The 22,075-nt window shown below is 40.8% G+C and overlaps 1 protein-coding gene across 1 annotated transcript; it reads left to right on the forward strand.

The window, feature by feature from the left end:
* The first annotated feature begins 866 nt into the window (after positions 1–866).
* Positions 867–21,256, forward strand: uhrf1 (ubiquitin-like with PHD and ring finger domains 1). Its single transcript, XM_071911751.2, has 17 exons — positions 867–978; positions 3,336–3,498; positions 4,227–4,493; positions 5,250–5,410; positions 8,176–8,391; positions 9,336–9,451; positions 10,348–10,534; positions 11,156–11,279; positions 12,031–12,138; positions 12,548–12,652; positions 13,048–13,154; positions 13,683–13,845; positions 15,146–15,283; positions 15,757–15,877; positions 16,226–16,377; positions 16,945–17,043; positions 19,004–21,256. The coding sequence occupies exons 2-17, from the start codon at positions 3,346–3,348 to the stop codon at positions 19,148–19,150; spliced, it is 2,364 nt and encodes a 787-aa protein (XP_071767852.1). The 5' UTR covers positions 867–978; positions 3,336–3,345; the 3' UTR covers positions 19,151–21,256.
* Positions 21,257–22,075: the final 819 nt, after the last annotated feature.

Consider the following 22,075-nt stretch of genomic DNA (forward strand, 5'->3'; position numbering starts at 1 on the left):
GTGGAAAATGCCTATAATTTGATATATATTCGAAATGAAGTTGTGCAGTGTTTCTGTGTCAGGTCAACAGCTGGTTGTCCAGCAGGTGGAGGAAGGCTGGACTCAAACTGTCAAACTGTGATGCTGGCAAACCTGGGCCAAGTTTATACAGTATAATAAACCATAAGAGAGCTGGTAGGTAACAAGGCTAGAGTCAGTGGCAGTAGGTCTGTTATATTTCATAATTGCTCTATTTATTGGGCTGTATGCAGAGCAATTATACACACACACACACACACACACACGTATACCCAGATACAGAACTCTCTCTCTCTCACACACACACACACACACACACACACCTATTAGTCAAAATCCCGTCAAGTTCAATTCACCATTTGAACTGAAGTTGACGTTATTCAGTGTCAACCCATTCTCCCGCCAAACTGAAGGAGATCTAATGGCACAACATTAATCGACAACATTATGCAACTATTCGGCGCGCTCCCCACCGAGGTTTTATTGTATTTATACAATAATTTGCTGAAGATAAGGAAACCAAGTTGTGAGGCGGTCATACTTCAATGCACAACAACAACAGCGCTACCAACGAGCTTGTTTACCAGAATCACCATCATCTGTCGCTCTAGGTTACCGGTTTACAATACTTTATTTACATAATCTCGCGATAAGTCATCGGAGCTGCACCCACGAGAACGTCGTTTCGCGCGCTGAGGCTAAGCTCCGGTCACATTCCAGATTGACAGCTACTCTAGCCTGTTAGCAGCAAGTACCGAGTCGAAAGCAGCCAATAGCGCAACACATATTTTTAAGGCAGGCGGGGAAACAAAGTATTGAAGAATAACTCATTGATCTAGTAGTCTCCAACAAGGCGCAGAGTTGGTCGTGCAAACCGTACCAAGAAGTTGTTTGGGGAAAACGTTGTGCGCGTTATACCTTAAACGTCAATTTCTTGTTTGCATTTGGAAGAATAAACAGGTAAAGCAATGTTTTCTGTTGGTTAATAACTTTTAAAAATGTGCTAACTGATATTGATACCCCTGCTAGCTAGCTTACTAGCTAACTTGGCAAAGTCCTTACCTCGTTTCTGAATGGCTTACTAGCTAGCCAAATGTGTAATTCAAGTTGGAGTTAAAAAATTTTAATCGCCGGAATTGGTTTTGTGTTCTCCGGTTAATGTTTTGATACAAGTTGATTTCTTCGGACTTGCAGTTGCAAGTTCTGTGACAATAAGTTTCCTCTGTGTAGTCTATAACGTGGTTTGCTGTCAGCGCTATTATGGGTGGATGCTGAACTTGATGTGCTGCCGCGGGCTGTCAGCTTGTGTTGTTTATCTGCTATACCGATAATATGAATCACACATAATGAAACTTCAACCAGCGTTGTCACTTCAGTGCATTTCCCAAAGCAAAATGCAAATACGCTAACGTTAACAGACTGCTCATTTTCCTGTTTTTTTCCGTGTTTCCTGCCGTTAGGTTATGTTTTCGTCTTCATCTCGAAAAATCTGAATGGGGTCGCTTAAATAACGCATCCTAGATAGGAGAATCCAGTTTTTGTGCATGATGTTTACTAGAATTTGGTTGAATGTGTTTATTTGGAGCCAGCTGAGCGGAGCAGACCTCAGCTGAGAGCACAAAGTAAAGCGACCCAGACGGCGAAGTCGCCGCTTACTGCTCCATTGAAGAAAAGCACGGTCTGTGTAAAGAGATTGTCGTTTAAGTTTCTCATTTTTTGATCTTAAGCTGTATATAAGGCGGTATTGCAGCGGGTTTTATTGTCAGACAGCGAAGCCACATTGTTTGATAGCGCTCCCTCGCGTCCGGATGTGCTGCTTTTAAAGGAGTGGGAGTGGCCTGCAGCCCAGTTTCCCGCACTGTATTTAAATCAGCTTGTTCCCTCCCTACTGATAATGCTGCCAGAAGTGACAGCCCGGGGCTAAAAGAAACACAAAGCTATGACACTCTCATATTCATACTTGGAGTAATTGGCTTTACTCAACTAATCCCCTGAAATGTGTTATAAAGGATTAACTGTATTGGTTTAGCAAGGTCTTTTTTTTTCGATAAGAGGGAGAGAGAGGCTGATGATGAAACAGGTAGGAAAGCAACTTTTTCCCACTGATCACCGTGGAAGGTGCACCAGACAATTTCACTATTTTTTTTTTTTTTTTTTTTTCCCAAGCAAACTACATTTTTTTTTTTTAGGAATAGGACTTGCAAATGATAGGTGGGTTACCTGCCAAAAGTGCCTGGAAGCATAACCTGAAAGGACTCAAGATGTGGGCGTCATTCATCTGCATTTACTTGCATCTTGTGTGTGAACATGAGATCTGGCTGGTCAAAAAAAGGTTCCTCCTTTAGTGTATATAATGGAGAGATGTAAGAAATGGACAATTAAAAGTTTGATTCTTTTATTAAAATAAACTTGGGACTGTCGCAGAAATGGAAAAATCTATGTCCAAGTCCACCATTTACCCCGCTGTGCTGCCTATAGCATGCACAGATAAAACTTCAAAATAAGACATGAAATACAAGGCCAGAATGATGCACAATGCAGGGCTGTTTATTGGGTTTGTTGAGTTTATTTAGTGCATGAGTCACTCTCGTTTTGAAACCTTGCTCCCCCAAGGTTTTTCTTTGGAGTAATTAGGACTTGACATGCAAATAAATACAAATGAATAGCAGAGACATCTTGTGGCTGTCCAGGTTAATGGTAAACAAACTTGCCAGCCACAGCTGAAATTTCCCAGGATTTTCCTGCTGGCTCTTATTTATTGGCTTTATTTATTCCCCTACCCTTTGGAGAAACATCGCAGGCAGACCTACAGGCACATAGGCCATTTCCACACCATGCAAGTGCTCATTTTGGTTCATCTGATTAAATCTGTGGATCGGCTACACCTGGCTGAGTTTGGAACTAACACTGATATCGAGTTTCAAACCCGGAAATACAATGGAAATCTGTCTTCTGGCTTTTTGACAAGCTTGCAAGTATTAAGGTGTCTAACAAGTTGAGCAGTAAACTAAGCCAAACCAGAGTAAACCCGCCATCCTACACTTTGAATCTGAATCATTTCATTGGTGGATGATGGTTAGAGCTACACAATTAAGTTGTACATAATCATGATTTTACGTCAAAACACTTTGTCGTTCAGAATCTCTGCTGTAGTTGAAAATGGTCAAGAAGTTGATATAAGATGCGGATGACACTAACAATTTGTTTCTCAAATCATCCATACTAATTGCGACTGATAATTGTGATGACAATATCTTGCAAAATGATTGTAGTGATCATTTTGGCCTTCATGTTTCATGGTTTGGCTGTTCACACAGGGCAGCTGCAATGTGGATTCAAGTGCGGACAATGGATGGGAAGGAAACCCACCGGGTGGATTCCCTGTCCAAACTCACCAAGGTGGACGAGCTGCGTCTCAAAATCACGGAGCTGTTCAAGGTGGAGCCTGACAGGCAGAGGCTGTTTTACCGTGGCAAGCAGGTGAGGCGGCGTGGTGAAGTGTTTTCTTTAGTGCAAGTCGTGTTACTCTGTGATGTTTAGGTCTGACTTATCTTGACTGAAACATGTTTTAATGAACAAACCTAGAACTTATTGGCACCGATGTCTTCTGCACCCTGCATCGACACAAACAAATCAACATTTAACAGAACTTTTAATTAAAACACTACCACAAATACTCAGAGTTTCTGGAGAGAAGTTTTAAGCCTGGGCACAAACTGAACTCAGAAGAACCACTGGACATTCCCTGCCAGGTGTCAAACGTATCTTGAAATCAACGCCTGTCCTGGCTAACAAACGCACCCTAAATAAAGAGACAAGTATGTGACAGTTGGTAAGGCGACATGTTTTTGAGGAATTATTTCCTGGAAGAGACTTCCATTTCTTCCTGCAGGTGTCAGGTGATTGACAGTAAGTGGAGCGTAACGTAACGCAGCACTGATATGAAAACACTCAACTAAGACACAATAAAATGACAATAAAACAGAAATTTAACAAAACCAAGTGAAGGTTTCATGTTTACTGTGATGGATTATCTTGCTCTGTGAAAGTCGTTTTTCACGCTGTGCAAGAATGAACAGCGGCAAATGGCTTCAAGGGAAGAAAATGAAACCTGTAATCTGCTGACACCAGAGAAGATCCTGGACCGTTGGCACAAACTTAAAAAACACCGGTATTCTCCTTTAAGCACGTCCCATGTCTGTTCTCAGATGGAGGATGGCCACACCATATTCGACTACAATGTGGGCCTCAACGACATAGTGCAGCTGCTGGTCAGGCAGGCCGCGCCCGCCGCCGACGTCGTCAAAAGCAAGGACAAAGAGGCGGAGCTGTCCGACTCCGATTCCGGCTGTGGCTCGGCCCAGAGCGAGTCCGACAAGAGCTCGACTCACGGCGAGGCCGAGGGTCAGACCGCCGGCACCTCCGCCCAGACCGACACCCCAGAACTCGTCGACCCGGGGTTTGGATTTTACAAGGTGAGATGGCCCGGGCTCGTGAAGAGGTTGTAAAGATGGTAATTGGGATTAAATTGGGTCTTCCACTACCAGTCAAAAGTCTGGACACACCGGATTGAATGTACTATGTTTTTCATTCTCTTAAAGCCATTTTGATCTGAAGGCTTCTGCTTAAATGTTTGAAATTTGTTTCTTAGACAAATATAAATAGTGAAGCTGATCCTATGTATGAATTTCTTTCCAAAGCCTTAACACTTTTTTGGTCACTGCATGATTCCATTTGTGTCATTTCATAGTTTTGATGTCTTTCTAAAATGTGGAAAATGGTAAAAATAAAGAAAAATTAGTTGTGTCCAAACTACAAATATCTAGTGGTTACTAGCAGTGGATTAACTTTAGGTGAGTCTTGCTCTGAAAAAAGGCTGAAAAGACATGTAGTTTCTCAGAAAATTATGAAAAATAATAATTTTAATATATTTTGGAAATGTGTCAATAGTCACTTATGTGCTTGGGGGTGGGAGGTGTCAAGTTTAGCTACTGGTCATTGTAAGCAAAAAAAAAAATCCCATGTAGTGACTGTGGGTAGACGAGGCACATTCAAATGAGCTGTTCAGCAGAAAACCATAAAGTGACAAATATCAGTCCTTGAACATTCACAAGAAATGTAACCACAGAATGGCAGATTGGGCCAATGCAAATGACAAGTGAAGTTGAGAAATTTTCTCTAAAACTTTTGTTTGAATTGTTTCGTGTTTTTTTTTTAACAATTATTTTAAGATCAATGAGTTTGTGGATGCCAGAGACCTGAACATGGGGGCGTGGTTCGAGGCTCAGATCGTGAACGTTACCAAGACAACAAAGACGCCTACAGAGGAGGAGGAGGCAGCTGAGGAGAAGCCAGCAGAGGAGGAGATACACTACCACGTTAAATACGAAGAGTAAGAATTGTATTCTAATACTAAAGACACTCGGGTATATATTCAAACATCACAATATTGGTCACGTTTACAAAGTTCATGAAGGATTTGACTTTTAGGTGGAAAGCAACTATTTTGTAACTTGAGCTGTTGTAATGTGAAGTTTTTTGTTTTTTTTTGTTTTTTTTTCTCTCAAGAAGAACAAACTATTATAATGAATTAATATGAGCAATACAAAAACAATGTAACAGCAACAAACACTGTTGCTGCTGCCAAGGCTACAGAGGATTCAGGGCTTAAAGACCTCCGGCCAGGTGCCGGATTTCCGGCATATGGACGTTTTAGATTCACAAACTATTTTCGACAAAAAAAACAAACAAACAAAACTCACTCCACATGAGTTTTTTTTGGATGCGTTTTATCCAATCATATTCAGCAAAGCAATATTATACATTTACCAATGGAATGCGAGCAAGTTTTTTTTTTTTTTTTTTTTTTATCTAATGAACAGCAAGCTACTTTCTATCACAATGTAGCACCGATTCCGTAGCGTAGCACAGTTGAAATATGGAAATGAAGTTTATGAAAGCTGGTGAAGATACACAAAAATAAACAAACGGCGATAGGCATGGATTGAATAAACGGGTGGAGACGGGAAACCGTTTGACACTTGGTGCGACAAATTAAGGGAACCGGGTGTTTGTTCTGCACTGTGAGCTCAACCAGCAGAAAGAAAGTGCTCTTTCCACATGAGGTAAATCCCAGACATAACGCCGCTATGCGCGCACTCTGATATCTGACCACACCGGGAGCGACAGGTACAGCTGCCGCTCCAGCAGCAATGACGGACCTGAACGTGATCTGTCTTTCACAATTTACAATCGTCATTCAGCATAAAAATGTGGCATTGCTTTGGCTGTTCTCTACAGAGCTCCCCAGGGGTCACCTGGTAAGAAAAAAGTAATTGATGTGGAAATCCATACGGGCACCGATTGGTAAACCGCGCACGGCTCCATGCGCACGGAATAGTAAACCGTGCGCATGGATTAGTAAGCCGTGCCCTCGAATTAGTAATATGTATATTGATAACGTCAAACAGGGACACCACAGCAGCCCACAGAGTTGCATATAAAATTGAATTAACATGCTTTTTCTACAAGCATGATTTATAGGGAGTAAATAGGTTTCATATTGTCACCAAAACACACATCGGATCATAAATTAGACCTACTGATGTGATTAATCAATGGTTATGGTTCACATATGGTCTAGGTGCCTAATGGCTATTACAGCTCACTATATGTATGCCAAGCTGTGTGTAATGGCTCTGGCTCACTGTATAAAAGCCTAAAAGTCCTTCTTCGATGTTATCAACGTAGATATTACAAATCTGTGCACATGGTTTACTAATCAGTGGGCACGGTTTAGGAGTAAATTGTAAGAAAACCGTGCCCACTGATTTCCCACTTTTTTTTTTTTTTTTTTTCTTGTACCAGATGACCCCTGGGGGGCTCCACAGTTCTCCTTATTGCACTAGGTTTATAGATTAATAATGCTGTATGTTGAATATTCATTCATTCAGCCCCCCCCCGCCCCCCCAAATCAGTCAGGAACATTTCAGACTCAGAATGTTTTTTTGCTTTAAGCCCTGAGGATTGCTGGAGGGAAATTGTAGATAGTGTAAAAGTAAATCTCACTGCGATGTCATTAACGCAAAGTGGGCGTACTTTGTCATTGATATAATATTGTGTCATCACATTGAGGCTGAATAGAAAGATTTTGTATTCAGCCTCATGTTCCTTCAGGGCTGCGGTGATGGGAATATGGCTGCAATCGCTTGCATAAATCGCTCTGGGGAATCCTATGAAAGACAAACATTCATTGTATCTCTGATCTAATAAATCGGGGAAAGAAAAACAACGTTCCTTCTTACTCTTATCTGCACCCAAGGCCATGGGATCCTCTAGGAGTGGAGATGTCATTTAGCGTGCTTTTTATACATTTGGATCCTAACTTACCCTGGGGATGAACCCCGCTTAACAGTGAGCCACTGTTGTTGAGACCGAAAAGCCAACGTTAAGACCAAAATTAGTCATATTTTAATTATGTATAGGGGTTTTTAAAGTGATATTTTATTAGAACAGTATTAGAACTTTTGGTTTTACTTTGGTTGGTATGGGCACTTTCATTTGGTTTACACTTTGGCTCATTGTGAGTATTAATCGCCAATGTCAGCTGCCCTCAATGTTTACCCACTTCCACATTGTAATTGAAAAGGCTGTTGTACAACTCAGGAAAAAGTCAGACATAAACACACAAGGCGATGACGTTGTAAGTAGAATCTACAGTCTGGGAGGAAAAATGAAGCAAGTGTACAACAACATCATGTGAAATATCACTTGGAAGACTGTCGCACAAGTGGTTCTGATGTCTTCATGTGTGGAAAAAGCAGAAGGCCTAACAGTTGGAACCAGAAGGCCTAACAGTTGGAACATATTATTGTGACAGGAAGTAGGTTTACCCTGGTGTCTTTGGCTTTGCCCTGCCTGAAAGGCGCTCTTGCGTTGGCGAGCTTGCAAGCGCGTTCGAACCAGAGGAACATTCAGCTGAATGGTGAAGTTGTTCCTACTCGCTGCACCAGCAGCCAGTCCTCGGCATTCAAACATGCTTTGATACACTTGGCTACGTTCTTTCAGTCGGCAGCATGTAGGAAGCACCTGTGGTGGTGTGTGTGTGTCTCGTCTCTGAACTGAATACTGATATGGTGTAACGTTTTTCCACCACAGCTACCCAGAGAACGGGGAGGTTCAGCTGCTGGCGAAGGATGTCCGTCCGCGGGCCCGTACGGTGTACCAGTGGCACCAGCTGGAGGCCGGTATGGTCGTTATGGTCAACTACAACCCCGACGAGCCCAAGGAGCGCGGCTACTGGTACGACGCCGAGATCCAGAGGAAGAGGGAGACGCGCACGGTGCATGAGATCTACGCCAAGATACTCCTGGGGTGAGAACCTTCGCCTGCTGAAACACTTCTTAGTAACACACAAGGGGGGGAAACTGCCACCAATCAAATTGTCGTGTGTGTTTTTTTTCCTTTTCTTTTGTCTGTGGCTGGTAAGTTTTTCTGCTCTACCAGCTGCAATGGCAGGTGACCAACCATCATTTTGCAGTCCCATTGTATTCTAAAAATCTAGTTGGCTGAATGTTTGGATGCACCAGCTGTGGTGGCAGGTGGACAAATGCTAATTTCTGGCCTTGGTATCAAAGCAGTAGCACTGCCAGTACACACTTTAAGTAGTTATAAACCCATTGTCATTTTACATACTGTTTTTTGTAGAATTATCTCCTGCTATAGAGTGATATTGCCCTACAGAAGAGATACCACTATGTGCCTTTTTATTTATTTATTTTTTTCCAGCATTCGCTATCAGCATCATAAACAAAGACTGAAGCATGAGATTTTAAAAGAAATGTATAGCAAATATGATTGTTTCCACAAACTTACATTCATATATATACTATCTACTTACTTATATCCAGCCAATGTGTCATGTTTAGAAATCCGTATTTAAATATAATAACTGAGAATATTGGTAACTGTAGGTGAATCTGTAAATGTTAATAACCCATGTCTTTCCCATATCTCCCACTTATACAACCTATTTAATGTGTTGACGTTGTCAGCAGCATATGTTTACATAACCCTGCAGTTGTTTATATTCTACTTTTTATTTCTTTATTTTCTCTAGTTTCATTGCTTATTTTTATGTTTCATTTACTTTTCCCCCACTGAATCCTTTTGCTTTTACTGCTGCAACAACCTAGTTTCTCCATGGGGATCAATAGTTTCATCTTATCTTAACTGGTGAAATGTGCGGACGCCCTGTGCTTTGGCTAATGAATATTGGTACTCTGAAGGCCAAGCTGACAGATTGTGTTTGTTTGTAGTGACGCTGGTGACTCCCTGAACGACTGTCGAATCGTGTTCCTGACCGAGATCTACAAAATCGAACAGCCTGGTTCCATGAACGGCTCTGCAGCCGGATCTGACAGTCCGATGAAGAGTAAGTTTGTTTAAAGATGAAGATGAAAATGAAAATTTTCCTATAGCATTTCTCAGCAGTCCTCGAGTGATTCAAACAATAAAATGATATCAAAGCCAACAAGATAATCAATAAAAATGCCAGATAGAAGTAATTGGTTTCCTGAATTTGTAAATGGCTCATGCTCATTGTAAGTCCTGGATAAACAGCAGCTAAATGTTTAAAATGTAATTTAACAAGCACGTAATTTGTGATAAGATAGGACCAGTTTGGCACTTGGGGAAGCCAGCATGCATGAAAAATCCCCCAAAAATCTGTCTGCCTTCAAAACCCCATATTAGTCAAACCTGGTAGTGAATAGGGAAGGTTCTAGACTATTATGTAATGATCTTTTAATTGTCGTCGTCATTAGGGATGCACCGATGCCACTTTTTCAATGCCGATACCGATTACAAGTATGAAAGTTTAAGTATCGGCCGATACTGAGTACTGAGTTCCGATCCATTACTTTCACTGAACAGTGCAGGCTTACTTCCTTAGTTTGGGGTCAATGGACAAAATTATTGAGATAAAATCCTTGTTTTTCCCACTGTTTGAGAAATACAGGCTTCTATGTGCCACAAATGCATGAAATCAAGACAGTTTGCTTTTATTTCTTACATGTTACTCATGGCTTTCGGTATCAGATTTTAGTCTTGGGTAAAATCTCCGATACCGATATTCCATTTTAGCCTGGTATTGGTACCGGTATCGGTGCATCCCTAGTCGTCATCCCATTTTATGCTGCAAATGTTTATTGTTTTGCATACATTCCTTTTTGTTTTTAGGACTTTTCTTTTATGCTCCTTTTGTGAAGTGTTTTGTAGCTCCGTTTTGAAAAGTGCTATACAGTAACAAACTGTATCTGTATCCTCCAGGATCGAACGGACCTGAATGCAAACACTGCAAGGACAACCCCGACAAGAACTGCCGCTGGTGCAACTGCCATATCTGCGGCATCAAGCAGGATCCTGACAAACAGCTGCTGTGTGACGAGTGCGACATGGCCTTCCACACCTACTGCCTGGACCCTCCGCTCACCTCCATCCCTGAAGACGAGGACTGGTCAGTAGGATCACATGAATCATCTGACAGTCAATTTAATGGATTCTGTAAACCTGGCAATATTTATTTGGAAATCCATGTGAGAAATTGATATCAGCCGCCAGCCAAATGCTGCTAAATCTTTGGCTGGTAAGTTTGTTTACCTGAACAGCCGTTTTGGCAGGTAACCAAGCATCATTTGGAAGTCTTATTCTGTTGTACACATCCAGCCGCTGTGGCCTCTAGACAAAAAGTTAGTTTTTTTTTTGTTGTTGTTTTTTTCCTTTCCTTTTTGGTCTCCTTTTTTCTATTCACCCTTTCAGTCCCAATTATAGCTGCAGTACTGTTGGCACTGCTGAAACTGTTTTCTTATACTTAATAAAGAAAAAAGACATCAAGACTATACTTTAGTTTGAGGGAAAATGAGGCTATTATGCAGTGGTGATAATTTTGTAACTCGACACCATTCTTGAATGAATCAGCAGAAACACTGGACTCTGATTCAAACTCTAGAACAATGCTTGAATAGTTTTATAATGGCTTGCAAGTTGAAATGGAGTCACCTTATGGACAATCACTTGTGCTGGCAATATGTTTGTTATGCTAGACTTGTGACCTAATCTGTTTAGTGGACTGTTTCAGGTATTGTCCCGGTTGCCGTAACGATACCAGTGAGGTGGTGCTGGCTGGAGAGAAGCTGAAGGAGAGCAAGAAGAAATCCAAGATGGCTTCCGCCAGCTCCTCCAGCCAGAGGGACTGGGGCAAGGTGAGTGCTGAGAGGCTACTGTGTAAGGGGAATCCTATACAGGTCTGGGAAAAGAATATGTACATTTTATATGCAAATTTGATCATTTCCAGGTCTATAGGTGTTGAATTGGGAAAACTCTGGAAAAATATGTTGAGACAAAACTGTGTCCCGAATCAATACACATGTGCCAAATTGTTTTATGTAGACCCACAGTCAGTGCACATTTGTTCTGAAGAATAATCTTCATCTTCAGAGTTTAGTGGTCTGGTAGAGAACTCATATTGTCCAGCCACCATCAGAATACCTTGCGTTGAATACTGGTAAAAATCTTCATATCCAGTAAAGGTATAGATTAAGAATGGTATGTTGTGGGTTTCCTACACAGATCAGAAGATTTATGGAAAGAGAATTTGGTTATTTCCTCGTCTTAAAGTTTGGAAATTCCACAAAAGTTTGGGCAAGTGTGGAGAAATGTTGTTGTACAGTCCCTAGACATCACTGCACATTTTCTTTGGTTTTAGACCCCCAACATCTCACATTATCTCCCTTGCTATGAAGAATCTTCATCTATAGAGTAATATAGCATAGTTAGTAGTGGCAAGATGACTATTGATTGTAAATCCTTCTGAACACCAACCAACATATTCAAATTAAGATCTGGAAAAGGTATGGTAGTTTGAAATTGAAAAATAAGAGTGTAGGTTTGGCTCGAGGCTCAGATCATTGAGAACTGATGAGAGTGTCTTGCTGATTTACTCTCCTCCCTCAGGGAATGGCCTGTGTCGGACGCACCAAGCAGTGCACCATCGTCCCGTCCAACCACTACGGCCCGGTGCCCGGCGTCCCGGTCGGCTCCCAGTGGAAGTTCAGAGTGCAGGTCGGTCAACTTCACTGGAAACCTAAGTTTAGATTTGATGTTTCTCATGTTTTCAAAGTTCAATTAATCGCCCCGTTGTTTCATTATTCTAGTGCTGGTGAAAAATCATTGATATTCATAACACATAATTGGGTGCAACAGAGCACACTCTTGATTTTTACACTTGATTTTAGGGCACAAGAAATCCATTTAAACCTCTTAGCATTACTTGAAATATGCAGTTTGGAAAGGTTGCTTTTCTAGATTCCAAAAAAGTTTATTTTATGGAGACGCAACACAAAGGTTTGATCCGATTGGCAGTGATTTTAATGACCCAAGTATTCTTCTGAGCGATGTGTAAAAACCTCCTGTAAAACTTTCTTTTTTTTGTTGTTTATTCCAATGTGTTTGATGTCTCTGGTGCGTCCAGGTCAGTGAGTCTGGCGTTCACAGGCCGCATGTAGCTGGGATTCACGGCAGGAGCACCGATGGCGCCTACTCCCTGGTGCTGGCAGGAGGCTACGAGGACGACGTGGTACGCTCAGACGCACTTTGGGTCTTTTACGATGGTGTAATAGTAAAGTTATAGCAGTGATTATAATGTTTTATCATGTAAAACTGAATGATTTCTTAGTAAAAGGCTATATCCAGGGAGGGAAAACATTTGAGGGAAAATATTGCTAAACGTTCATTGCTCAGTGTTTAAAACATTTATCACATACTTAATAATTTTGTAGACAATAAATTTATCAGAGTAGGTCTCACATTTTTCAAAAGGTGGATGATACTCATTTTGGTATGAAACACAACTAATTCCATTTAAGATCTATCCACTGAACTCTGACTATTACAATGCCTTCCTTGTATTTTTTTTTAATGTATAATACTGTAAATATACAAAGTGGTGCTGATACTCTGTCTTACTTTTAGGATGACGGCAATGAGTTCACTTACACTGGCTCCGGAGGGCGAGATCTGTCCGGGAACAAGAGGACTGCTGAACAGTCGTGTGATCAGAAACTCACCAACATGAACCGGTATGACAACGAAGGAACTGCACGTTACAACTTGTTTTTTTAGCTGAAACTTCATGCATTTGGCCATGCTGTAGTGGAAGAAATAATTTTGAAATCTTGATCTAGTGTGTGTGTGTGTGTGTGTGTGTGTGTGTATATGTACACCACATTGTCCACATGGGGGGGCAAACTTTGCATTTTTGTATTAGTTGAGATTGTTGTTCCCTGTAGTGGTTCAAATCTCAATTTGGTATGGTGTTTTTTTTATTAAATCTTTTTTTAACAAAACATTTACAAAATTGTAATACAAACAAAAGACAAATGAGTAAGTGTAAAACTACAGATTTTACATAAATCAAATGGCATCACAGCCTTTACTGCTTCTTTAACTTGCCCATTGTAGTGCTGTTTAACTACTTGTATAAAATGGAAAAAATATTTTATTCTGTATAACTATTTGGTTTCCTGCAATGGGATTCCTGAATTTGCAACTTTTTGCTTTGTGTATTTTATTTGCATGTCTAAATCCTCTGTTGTGGTTCCCATCAGGGCGCTGGCTCTCAACTGCAACGCCTCCGTCAACGACAAAGACGGAGCCGACGCCAAGAACTGGAAAGCTGGAAAACCAGTCAGGGTGATTCGCAGCTGCAAGGGCCGCAAGCACAGTAAATACAGTCCAGAGGACGGGAACAGATATGACGGGATATATAAGGTATGAGGGGACAACGGACAAGTCACTATAGTCAAGTTTACTGTATTGCAGGCAGGGAAGGAAATTTTGTCATCGACTGGCCACAATGTCTGATGTATTGTGAAACACACCAGCCACACTGACTATTGGACCATCCAAACATGATTTTAAGAAACTCAAAGTAATGGCTGGCCAAAGTGGCTGGTAGAGGAGACAAACTTAGTCACTGCAGCCAAAATTTACCAGTATTTAGCTGGTGCTAATTTCCCACCTTGGATGCGGGACACGTTTATATCGGTCAACTTTTGCTTGTAATTGCCCTGTTCAATGTTGCCAGCTCAAAGCAACAACAAAGAAAGATGTGTGAAATAAAAGTGCATATGACACTTGTTGGGGGCAGCAGTCACGTAATTTGTGATAAACTGCGACCAGTTTGGCGCTGAATTGATTCACTCAGGATTACAACCCCTGATCTCCATGTATTGCAATGGCACATGTGCAGTAGGGCTGAACGATTTTGAAAAATTATCTAATTGCGATTATTTTGACTGATATTGCAATTGCGATATTAGAGGGAATGATCATTTTTACATCATTATTCTCATTTTCATTGAAAAACATATTAAAATGATTATGGTGTGATTTTTGCGAGGATCTGTACCAAACAAAGATGTTTTCTTAAGTCTGTAGAATATGATGTGTAGGCCAGGACATCTCTGCAGCACGACAATATTTAATTTAAAATGGTATTTTGACACACATTTCGCCTTTAACAAATATTGCGCCTCCTGCAATTTGAAAATTGCAGTAGGCCATATTGCGATTTCGATAAAATTTTGATTAATTGTTCAGCCCTAATGTGTAGTGACGTTTTTTGAAATCTTTTGAAGACTTATACTAGCTGCTGGTTGCAGCTAAATGAATGAATGAGCTTGCTTTGCAATGTAGTGACAACAGAGCAACAATGTTTTGTCACATCTACCTTTAAACATACAGGCAAATGAAGGAAGGAAATTAGATTTTATCATTTTGACAGTTGGCATAAAATGCCATGCTCATCCAGTGATGACGAGAGATCTTTCAAACATCACCCTCATGTTTCTGAATACAACTGAGATGTATGTTTAACATACTGTTGAATAATGAAGTCTTTATTCACCAGCTTTATTTGTAACAGTTAAAGTAACGACTCTTTTCATTTTTGCAAGTGTTTAAGCCTTTTGGGCCTTGCTTTTTCTGTCATTGTGGATTTATTTTTTAGCTGAGCATCCCCGGCTTATTTGTAGCTGCAGTTTGACTCGTGGCTCTGTTTTCCTCCCAGGTGGTGAAGTACTGGCCAGAGAAAGGAAAGTCTGGCTTCCTGGTGTGGCGGTATCTGCTGAAGCGTGACGACGACGAGCCGGCGCCGTGGACCAGAGACGGCAAGGAGCGCATCAAGAAGCTTGGTCTCACCATACAGGTAGAGACGGTCACTTAGACTGGATTATACCAAGTATTGGATCATGTATATATGTAGAGTGATCAGGCTATTTTATGTCTTGCACTCTGTGAGGCCCTGTTGTCTGTGTAGTGTCAGTATGTACTGTGGTACTACGTTAGTAGTCACTACTGTATATTTATTTTCGCAAGTGATTCCAGTTCTTGTTTTTTGAGAAATGCCTTTTTCCAGTATCAGGTTTGTCTGGTGATGCTGACTCAATCTGCATTATATCAGTGATGGTTTTGTTTTGTAGACTTAGTTTTTGATCCGCACCTTGATCAAAAAATATGTAGGTTCTTTTTGAAATGGATGATTTGTCTGATGTTTGTATCTCACAGTCTATAATTTTTCTTGCCATTTTATTTCAGTTCCATGTTTTTATCACTTCTGTTTTTTGTTTTTTTTTAATCGCTGACAAAACAGTAACTAAATAAGCCACCTTGTCGTTGCAGTACCCTGAGGGCTATCTGGAAACCCAGGCAGCCAAGGAGAAAGAGAAGGAGAACAAAAACGAAGCAGAGGAGGAGGAGACGCCCACCAAGGGGAAGAGGAAGAGAAAATCTCAGGGCAGCGGTGAGTTTCAGGAACGAGAACTGAGAACCATGTCTGACTTCAGAAAGCACGATTTCTGCAGACCCTTAAAGTCTTAACAGTATCCAAAGTTAAGGCCTCAAAGTATTAAAATGTCTTGCACTACTCAGTGCCACTAATCTGTGCGCTAATATTTTTTCACCATGTTATGCAGGTTTATTTTCAATGGTAGTCAGGGTGGTCCAGCTCTTTCTAGAGGAAATTGTCATATTGGTGTTTCATAGGTTTTTCCTCCCTCCCTGAGAAACTTTCTGAGGAAAATCTCCCACCCCGATCCCCCTCAACCCCTCATTGGATTCAAAAAATAGTATCTTTCTATCTCTTTATCAGATTCGGCCAAGTCCTCACCAGCCAAGGCCACGCCCAAGAAGATGAAGGTGGAGGTTTATAAGCTGACCCAGGAACAGAAGGCCCTCATCAAGGGCGACGAGCCCAACAAGAAGCTGTGGGACGAAGCCAAGCAGTCGCTGTCACTCGGACCGGTACGGATCACTTTTCGTTTGGTCCAGTCACCGGCCAGGGTTCCTTATGCTTAACAGACTCAAACATTCAGAGATCACATGGACTGTTTTAGATGGTTTGACAGTGACATGATGCTGTGATAGGTCAGTTGAAATGGCTAGATATCAGGCACTAGATAATCACGCTTGAAAAACATATATTTTTTTGAGGAGCAACGTGTTGAACCCTCATCTACCCCAGTGGAGTTGATCATTGTCCACCAGTAGAAGACTGTGTACTGGGCAGCCAACAGTGAAGAACTGGTTGTTCAGGGCAGTTTTCTGGTGTGAACATTTGTAACTGAATAAGTGTGAGGTAGAAAATGGCATAAAAATAGCATGCTCAGTAAAAAGAAAATAAAGGCCCATAAAGTTTCTGTCAGTAAAAACCAAGCTACTGATAACTGATTCTTGCTGCCATCCTGTTGCTGGTCAGAGTCCAAAGATGCAGCAGATATCAAAGTATATAACTATATCGCCTGATTTTGTTTTTATAAATAATAAGTTTTGTCATGTTTACAGACCTGATAGACCTTTTTGTTTCTGCAGAAATTCTTGAACAAAGTCGAAGAAGTTTTCCTCTGCATTTGCTGCCAAGAAGTGGTCTTTCAGCCCGTCACTACAGAGTGCCAACACAACGTCTGCAGGGTAAGAAACAAAACATTTAGGGTTCCTACACAGCAGGTCTGGAAACTGGTGGGAAGTCGATTTGATGAATCTAGGTCTTGAAAGGTTGGGATGCGTGTGAACACATTTTATGTAGTTGTAGACTTGTTTCAGGCCACTTCATCGATAGTAGGGGTGTCACGATTCTCCAAATCCACGATTCAATTTGACTTTCGATTTTAAGGTTTCGATTTTCGATTTAAACTTTTTTTTTTTCAGCACTGACGGCTATGCCATTGTTAGAGTATCTAGTCTTGATTTGTAAAGATCAACAGATCATTGGTTTTATGCCCTGACAACTGTCATTTACATTTTCAAATTCTTCTTTAAAAAGATGGTATCAAGTGTGATATAACTGCCATATTTTTTTTTTTTTGGAATGTACCACACTAAGGCCATAAAGTTTTTCCATTTAAAAAAACACAACTTTCCCTTTTAATTTGGTACCAAATACATGGCAAGGCGATTCAGGGCGTCCATTACTTCAGTGTCAACATTCACAGTATGACAACAAAACAGATCCTTGCTATCTTGGCTAACGATAAGCTTTCAAAATACATACAAAACCTCCAGCGCTTCAGCCCACACAGTAATAAGATCAGACAATAATAGTCGCCAAACAAATATGGAAAAAGTCGCCAAACTTATATGGATAAAAGTCGCGGCGACCCGGCCGGTCCTCCCTACCGACTCTTCGGCGCTCTGCCTCCCGGAAAACAGCGTCCGTCTCCGGCGGTGAGAGCAGGTACGTCCCGCTGTTTAGTGAAGGTGATCTTGTGTCTTGTTTTATCAAGCAAGAACAAGCGATTTCGATCAAAACACTTCAACTCACAATGTCTTCGTAACTTTCCACTACATACGGCGGGTCAGGTTCTGTCTCACAGCACAATCTGACAGCTTCCAGAAGGTTTTAAAAACGTGACGTTTAGCCTGCGAAGCCATTTTTAGATCTAACGTTACCGGTGGAGGACGACTAAACCCGGGGGAAATCAAACGTCTCAATGTCACCAGATATACAGTATTTTCCGGTTCCGGTTCATCGATGACAACTTGAAGTATATATAAAACAAAGTTGATAACTTGATTTTCAGTTTTTGGTACTTTTTAAACGATTTAAAAATGACGGGCGCTCTTGGGCGCTATAGTGAAATGTAGAACGGGCGCTCTCTAGCAGCTACGCTGTGTCGTCATTGAAATGTGTTTTATTTTTCTTCGGACGCGTGCAAGTAGGCAGGGGTGGAGAGAAAACAAATACTGGGAGAATCGCGAACCTGCTTGTGATTTCGAAGGTCGAAATCGAACGCTCATTTCGATCGATTTAGAATCGAAATCGTGACACCCCTAATCGATAGTGGCAATTGCTTTTTGCGATCTAAAACATCAGCGGTAAATGTCAGGTTTTGGTGCCAGTCCCTCAGAATCAAAGAGCGAGGGCTTCTTTCTAGAGCCGCCATTTTGCACCAAGAGACGTTCAACAATCATACAGGGAGGAATCCACCGTAGAAGAGGGGAGAGACCAATTTCTCCACCCACAGGAGCAGGAAATAGACCATAATGCAATGCAGCCACAAGACGTGTTGTGTTTTCTGTAAGCGGCGCTGCTGTGATCACCACAGCTGAATGATCACTCTTTGAAGCTATTTACAGGCCCGTACGCCCACCTTTCTGATTGAAAGCAACAAGTTCACACCTCATCTCTGGGGGTTGTTGAAAGGCATTCTGGGAAATATAGCAAATCACTAACTGAAGTAGAAGTAGATGAGGCAGGTTGAGGGAAAGTGGGTACAACAAAAAAGTTAATTACAACACATCACAAAATAACTCCTGGAATGCGTTGATCACAGTTTGATGACAATATCTAATGTAAGAGTATCTGAAGGTGGATTTTCATTTTAAGTAGAGTGCTCAGATACTGAAAGGTCTGTTCTTTTTTTTATTCCAGGAATGCCTCCAGCGGTCCTTCAAGGCGGAGGTGTACACCTGCCCGGCCTGCAGGCACGACCTGGGCAAAAACTACCCCATGAGCGTCAACAAATCCCTGCAAGCCATTTTAAATCAGTTTTTCCCAGGATACAGCAACGGGCGATGATCATTTGTTCTGCCTACTCAGCCCTCCAGGAGGAAACGCAATGAACTGTAAGGGGAATTTTCAGTAGAGGCAACAAAGAATCAATTTCTCTTAATATATTTTTACGATTATAAAACTTTAAAACAGTCTCTTTTTTTTTTTTTGTTTTGTTTTGTTTTGTTTGGGTGGACTTAAATGCCACCCCTTTTGTTCACTTTGGATCTGTTGTCGTGAAGCGTAGTTGATGAATTGAAATTGCATTTGTAACTTTCTGTCTATATCTGTAACATTACTCCGTTAATGCCTTTTAAAACCTGACTTTTCTCAAACATTATTTTCTGTTCCATTAACAAATACACTGCTAATGTTGGCCATAATGTAAAATAATTAATCTTGACTAAATCCCTCCATCCATTTTTTTTGAAACCCAACACTCCCTAAAGAAAAGTCAAAATCGGTCGAGTCGGTTGCCCAACTTGTGTTTCAGAGGAGATTCTTTTGTACAGGACTAATGTGTGTGTTGAATGTGGAACTGACCTGCCGTTAGTTTAGCTGCGGTTGCTTGTCATTTCAGTGCGATTTTTGGAGATCTGATCTTAAATTTGGGATTTTTTTGAGATCACGTTGCTTTTGTGTCCACCTGGAAATTTCCGTTATGTTTGTCCTGTAGCTGTGTGTGTGTGTTCAAGTCTGTCCTCATTATTTTTGTTGGGTTATAAGTGTGATACGGCTGGATTTCCTCCAGACTATTAAGAATGCAGTAGACTGTTAAGATCATTACCATATTTGAAGATCCAATGGCAAAGTAAGCAAAATAAGATTTCTATGCATTCTGGTGAGATCAGATGATTGAAATTGCATTGAAATGACAAGTTGTAACCAAAGCCTTTTTTTGGGCCCTTTTTTTTTTTTCTTTTTGTGAAACAAGTCTTTCTGAATCTAAAGCTATTCCAGAAATTCGAAGTCGAGACCAAACATACAAGCGAAAGGCGAAAACATTTTGTTTATGGGCTGAACTGATTCTGTGAAAGTTTCGTCCGCTCTTCAGCGCTCTGAGAGGAAGAAGTGTCTAGTTGGGGAATTTGTGTCATCAGACTTTTGATGATGTTTAACGTTTCTCTAATGCATGTATTGGTTCTTTAAAAAAGGTTTTATACAATATTTTTAGAATTTCTTTTTATACAAGGTTTCTGAAAATTTGTTTAAAATTTGCCATGTATTTGATAGCATCTAAAATGTTCGGCTCCTGTGCCAATTTAGGTTGACGCTATTTTATTCTATTGTGTAGACTTGATTATCCCTTTTCTCATGTATTCGCCTTAACTCTGACTGCTGTATAAGCGAAGGGCTTCAGTCTGATAATAAAAAGTCCAAAGATGCAAAAATGCTTAAACAAGAGGGTAATGTAGAACTCCCTTCTATCTAGCTCTGTAGATCTTGCCCCAGACAGTCAAACTTAATTGATTCTAGAAACTTTGTACTCATTGCTGAATTTAATTTTTCTACTTTTTTCTGTTTATAATCCATTACTGCCATCTGTGGGGGGCAGTTCAGTCTGGTTCTTGGGTCTGTTGTTTTAATGTCTAACCTCAGAGAGAAACAGGAAATGCTCACACAGCTGAACTGAGTCGCTGCAGCAGCGTCGGTGCAAAGCAGCTGTGATGAAACATGAAGGAAATCCCACACACTGCTCTTGACTCAACTGATGTTTTGGTCAAGCTGTGCCAACTACTTTTGCGAAGCTCTTATCTGTAACTGGTGCTGAATGTCAACAGCAGTGTGTGAAAGTGTCCATCCTCATGCCAGCACTTGTTAAATGTCTCTGCATCATGTCTGATCAGTTGGAGGTTTGAGGACAAAAACAACAAAATTGTCCCCCTGAAGACCCGAGGACCCGGACCCGACAGCCCCCTTGGTGCGCTAAATGAATGCCAGTGGCTGCAGATACTAGTAATACCTCAAATATTTACAAAGATTTGCATAGACTGGAAAATGTATATTTTCTGAAATTGTATATTTTTTAGTCCATTTTAGTTTTGATATGTAGTTTTAGAATTACTTGCACACATTGCGTGCAAAAGTTGTCAATACATTTTCAGTCTTTTATACAATAAAAAGATAAAATGAGTAGTGTGTTTTTGTTTGAAATATTTTCTTGGGTGTGCTTTGGATTGAAAGTGGAGCTTGTAGAAATGCTTATAGATGAGGATTTAGATTCCTGTTCAGTTTTCTAAAATGCCTTTTAGCTTCTGTCAAGGAAGCTGTTGGACATTGTAGATATTAGTGATTATGTTTGATTATTGCTGAAGGTGCAGCATATAGTCTGGTGATTAGAGACTGCCTGTAACCGAAAGGTCGCATGTTCGATCCTGCAAGAAATGGTGTCCCAATCACAAAGCTACACATCCTGTCAAAATGACTTTGGATCCCCATATTCCCACACTGCAAGTTGCTCTGGTTAAGAGCATCAACCAAAGGCTTGGAGAAGATTTATTGTCATGTTTGGGATTAGTTTCACTAATTAGCTGGCCACCTCTAGTTAGGTTATAATTCATAGTGCCTTGCTCGAGTACAATTTATGTGTTTGGTTCCAAAATGAGAGGTTCACCATTTGGACAAAAGGGGACTCTTATAACACAGAAAGAAAATAATCTTGAGTCGTTAAAGGACAGAGTTACTTAATCCCTTGGTTGACAAAATGCCTCAAGATTATAGGGAATTGAATGGGAATTTAAGGTTTTATTTTTGCTCAACGTGATATTTAGGGTTTTGGGAATAAGTTGCAATGTGTTTTACTGCTTAGAGCAGGGAGTAAACATTCAGCTCATGTGCTCCAGAGCTAAAATAAACTCATGTGTAGAGAGCATGAAAACGTTTGCCAATATCAGTTTAGTTTACCCAACTGGTGTTATTTTATTTTTCTCAAGTTGCATGGAATACGACGAC

This window comes from Centroberyx gerrardi, chromosome 9 (assembly GCF_048128805.1).
Source record: "Centroberyx gerrardi isolate f3 chromosome 9, fCenGer3.hap1.cur.20231027, whole genome shotgun sequence".
Lineage (NCBI taxonomy): Eukaryota > Metazoa > Chordata > Actinopteri > Beryciformes > Berycidae > Centroberyx > Centroberyx gerrardi.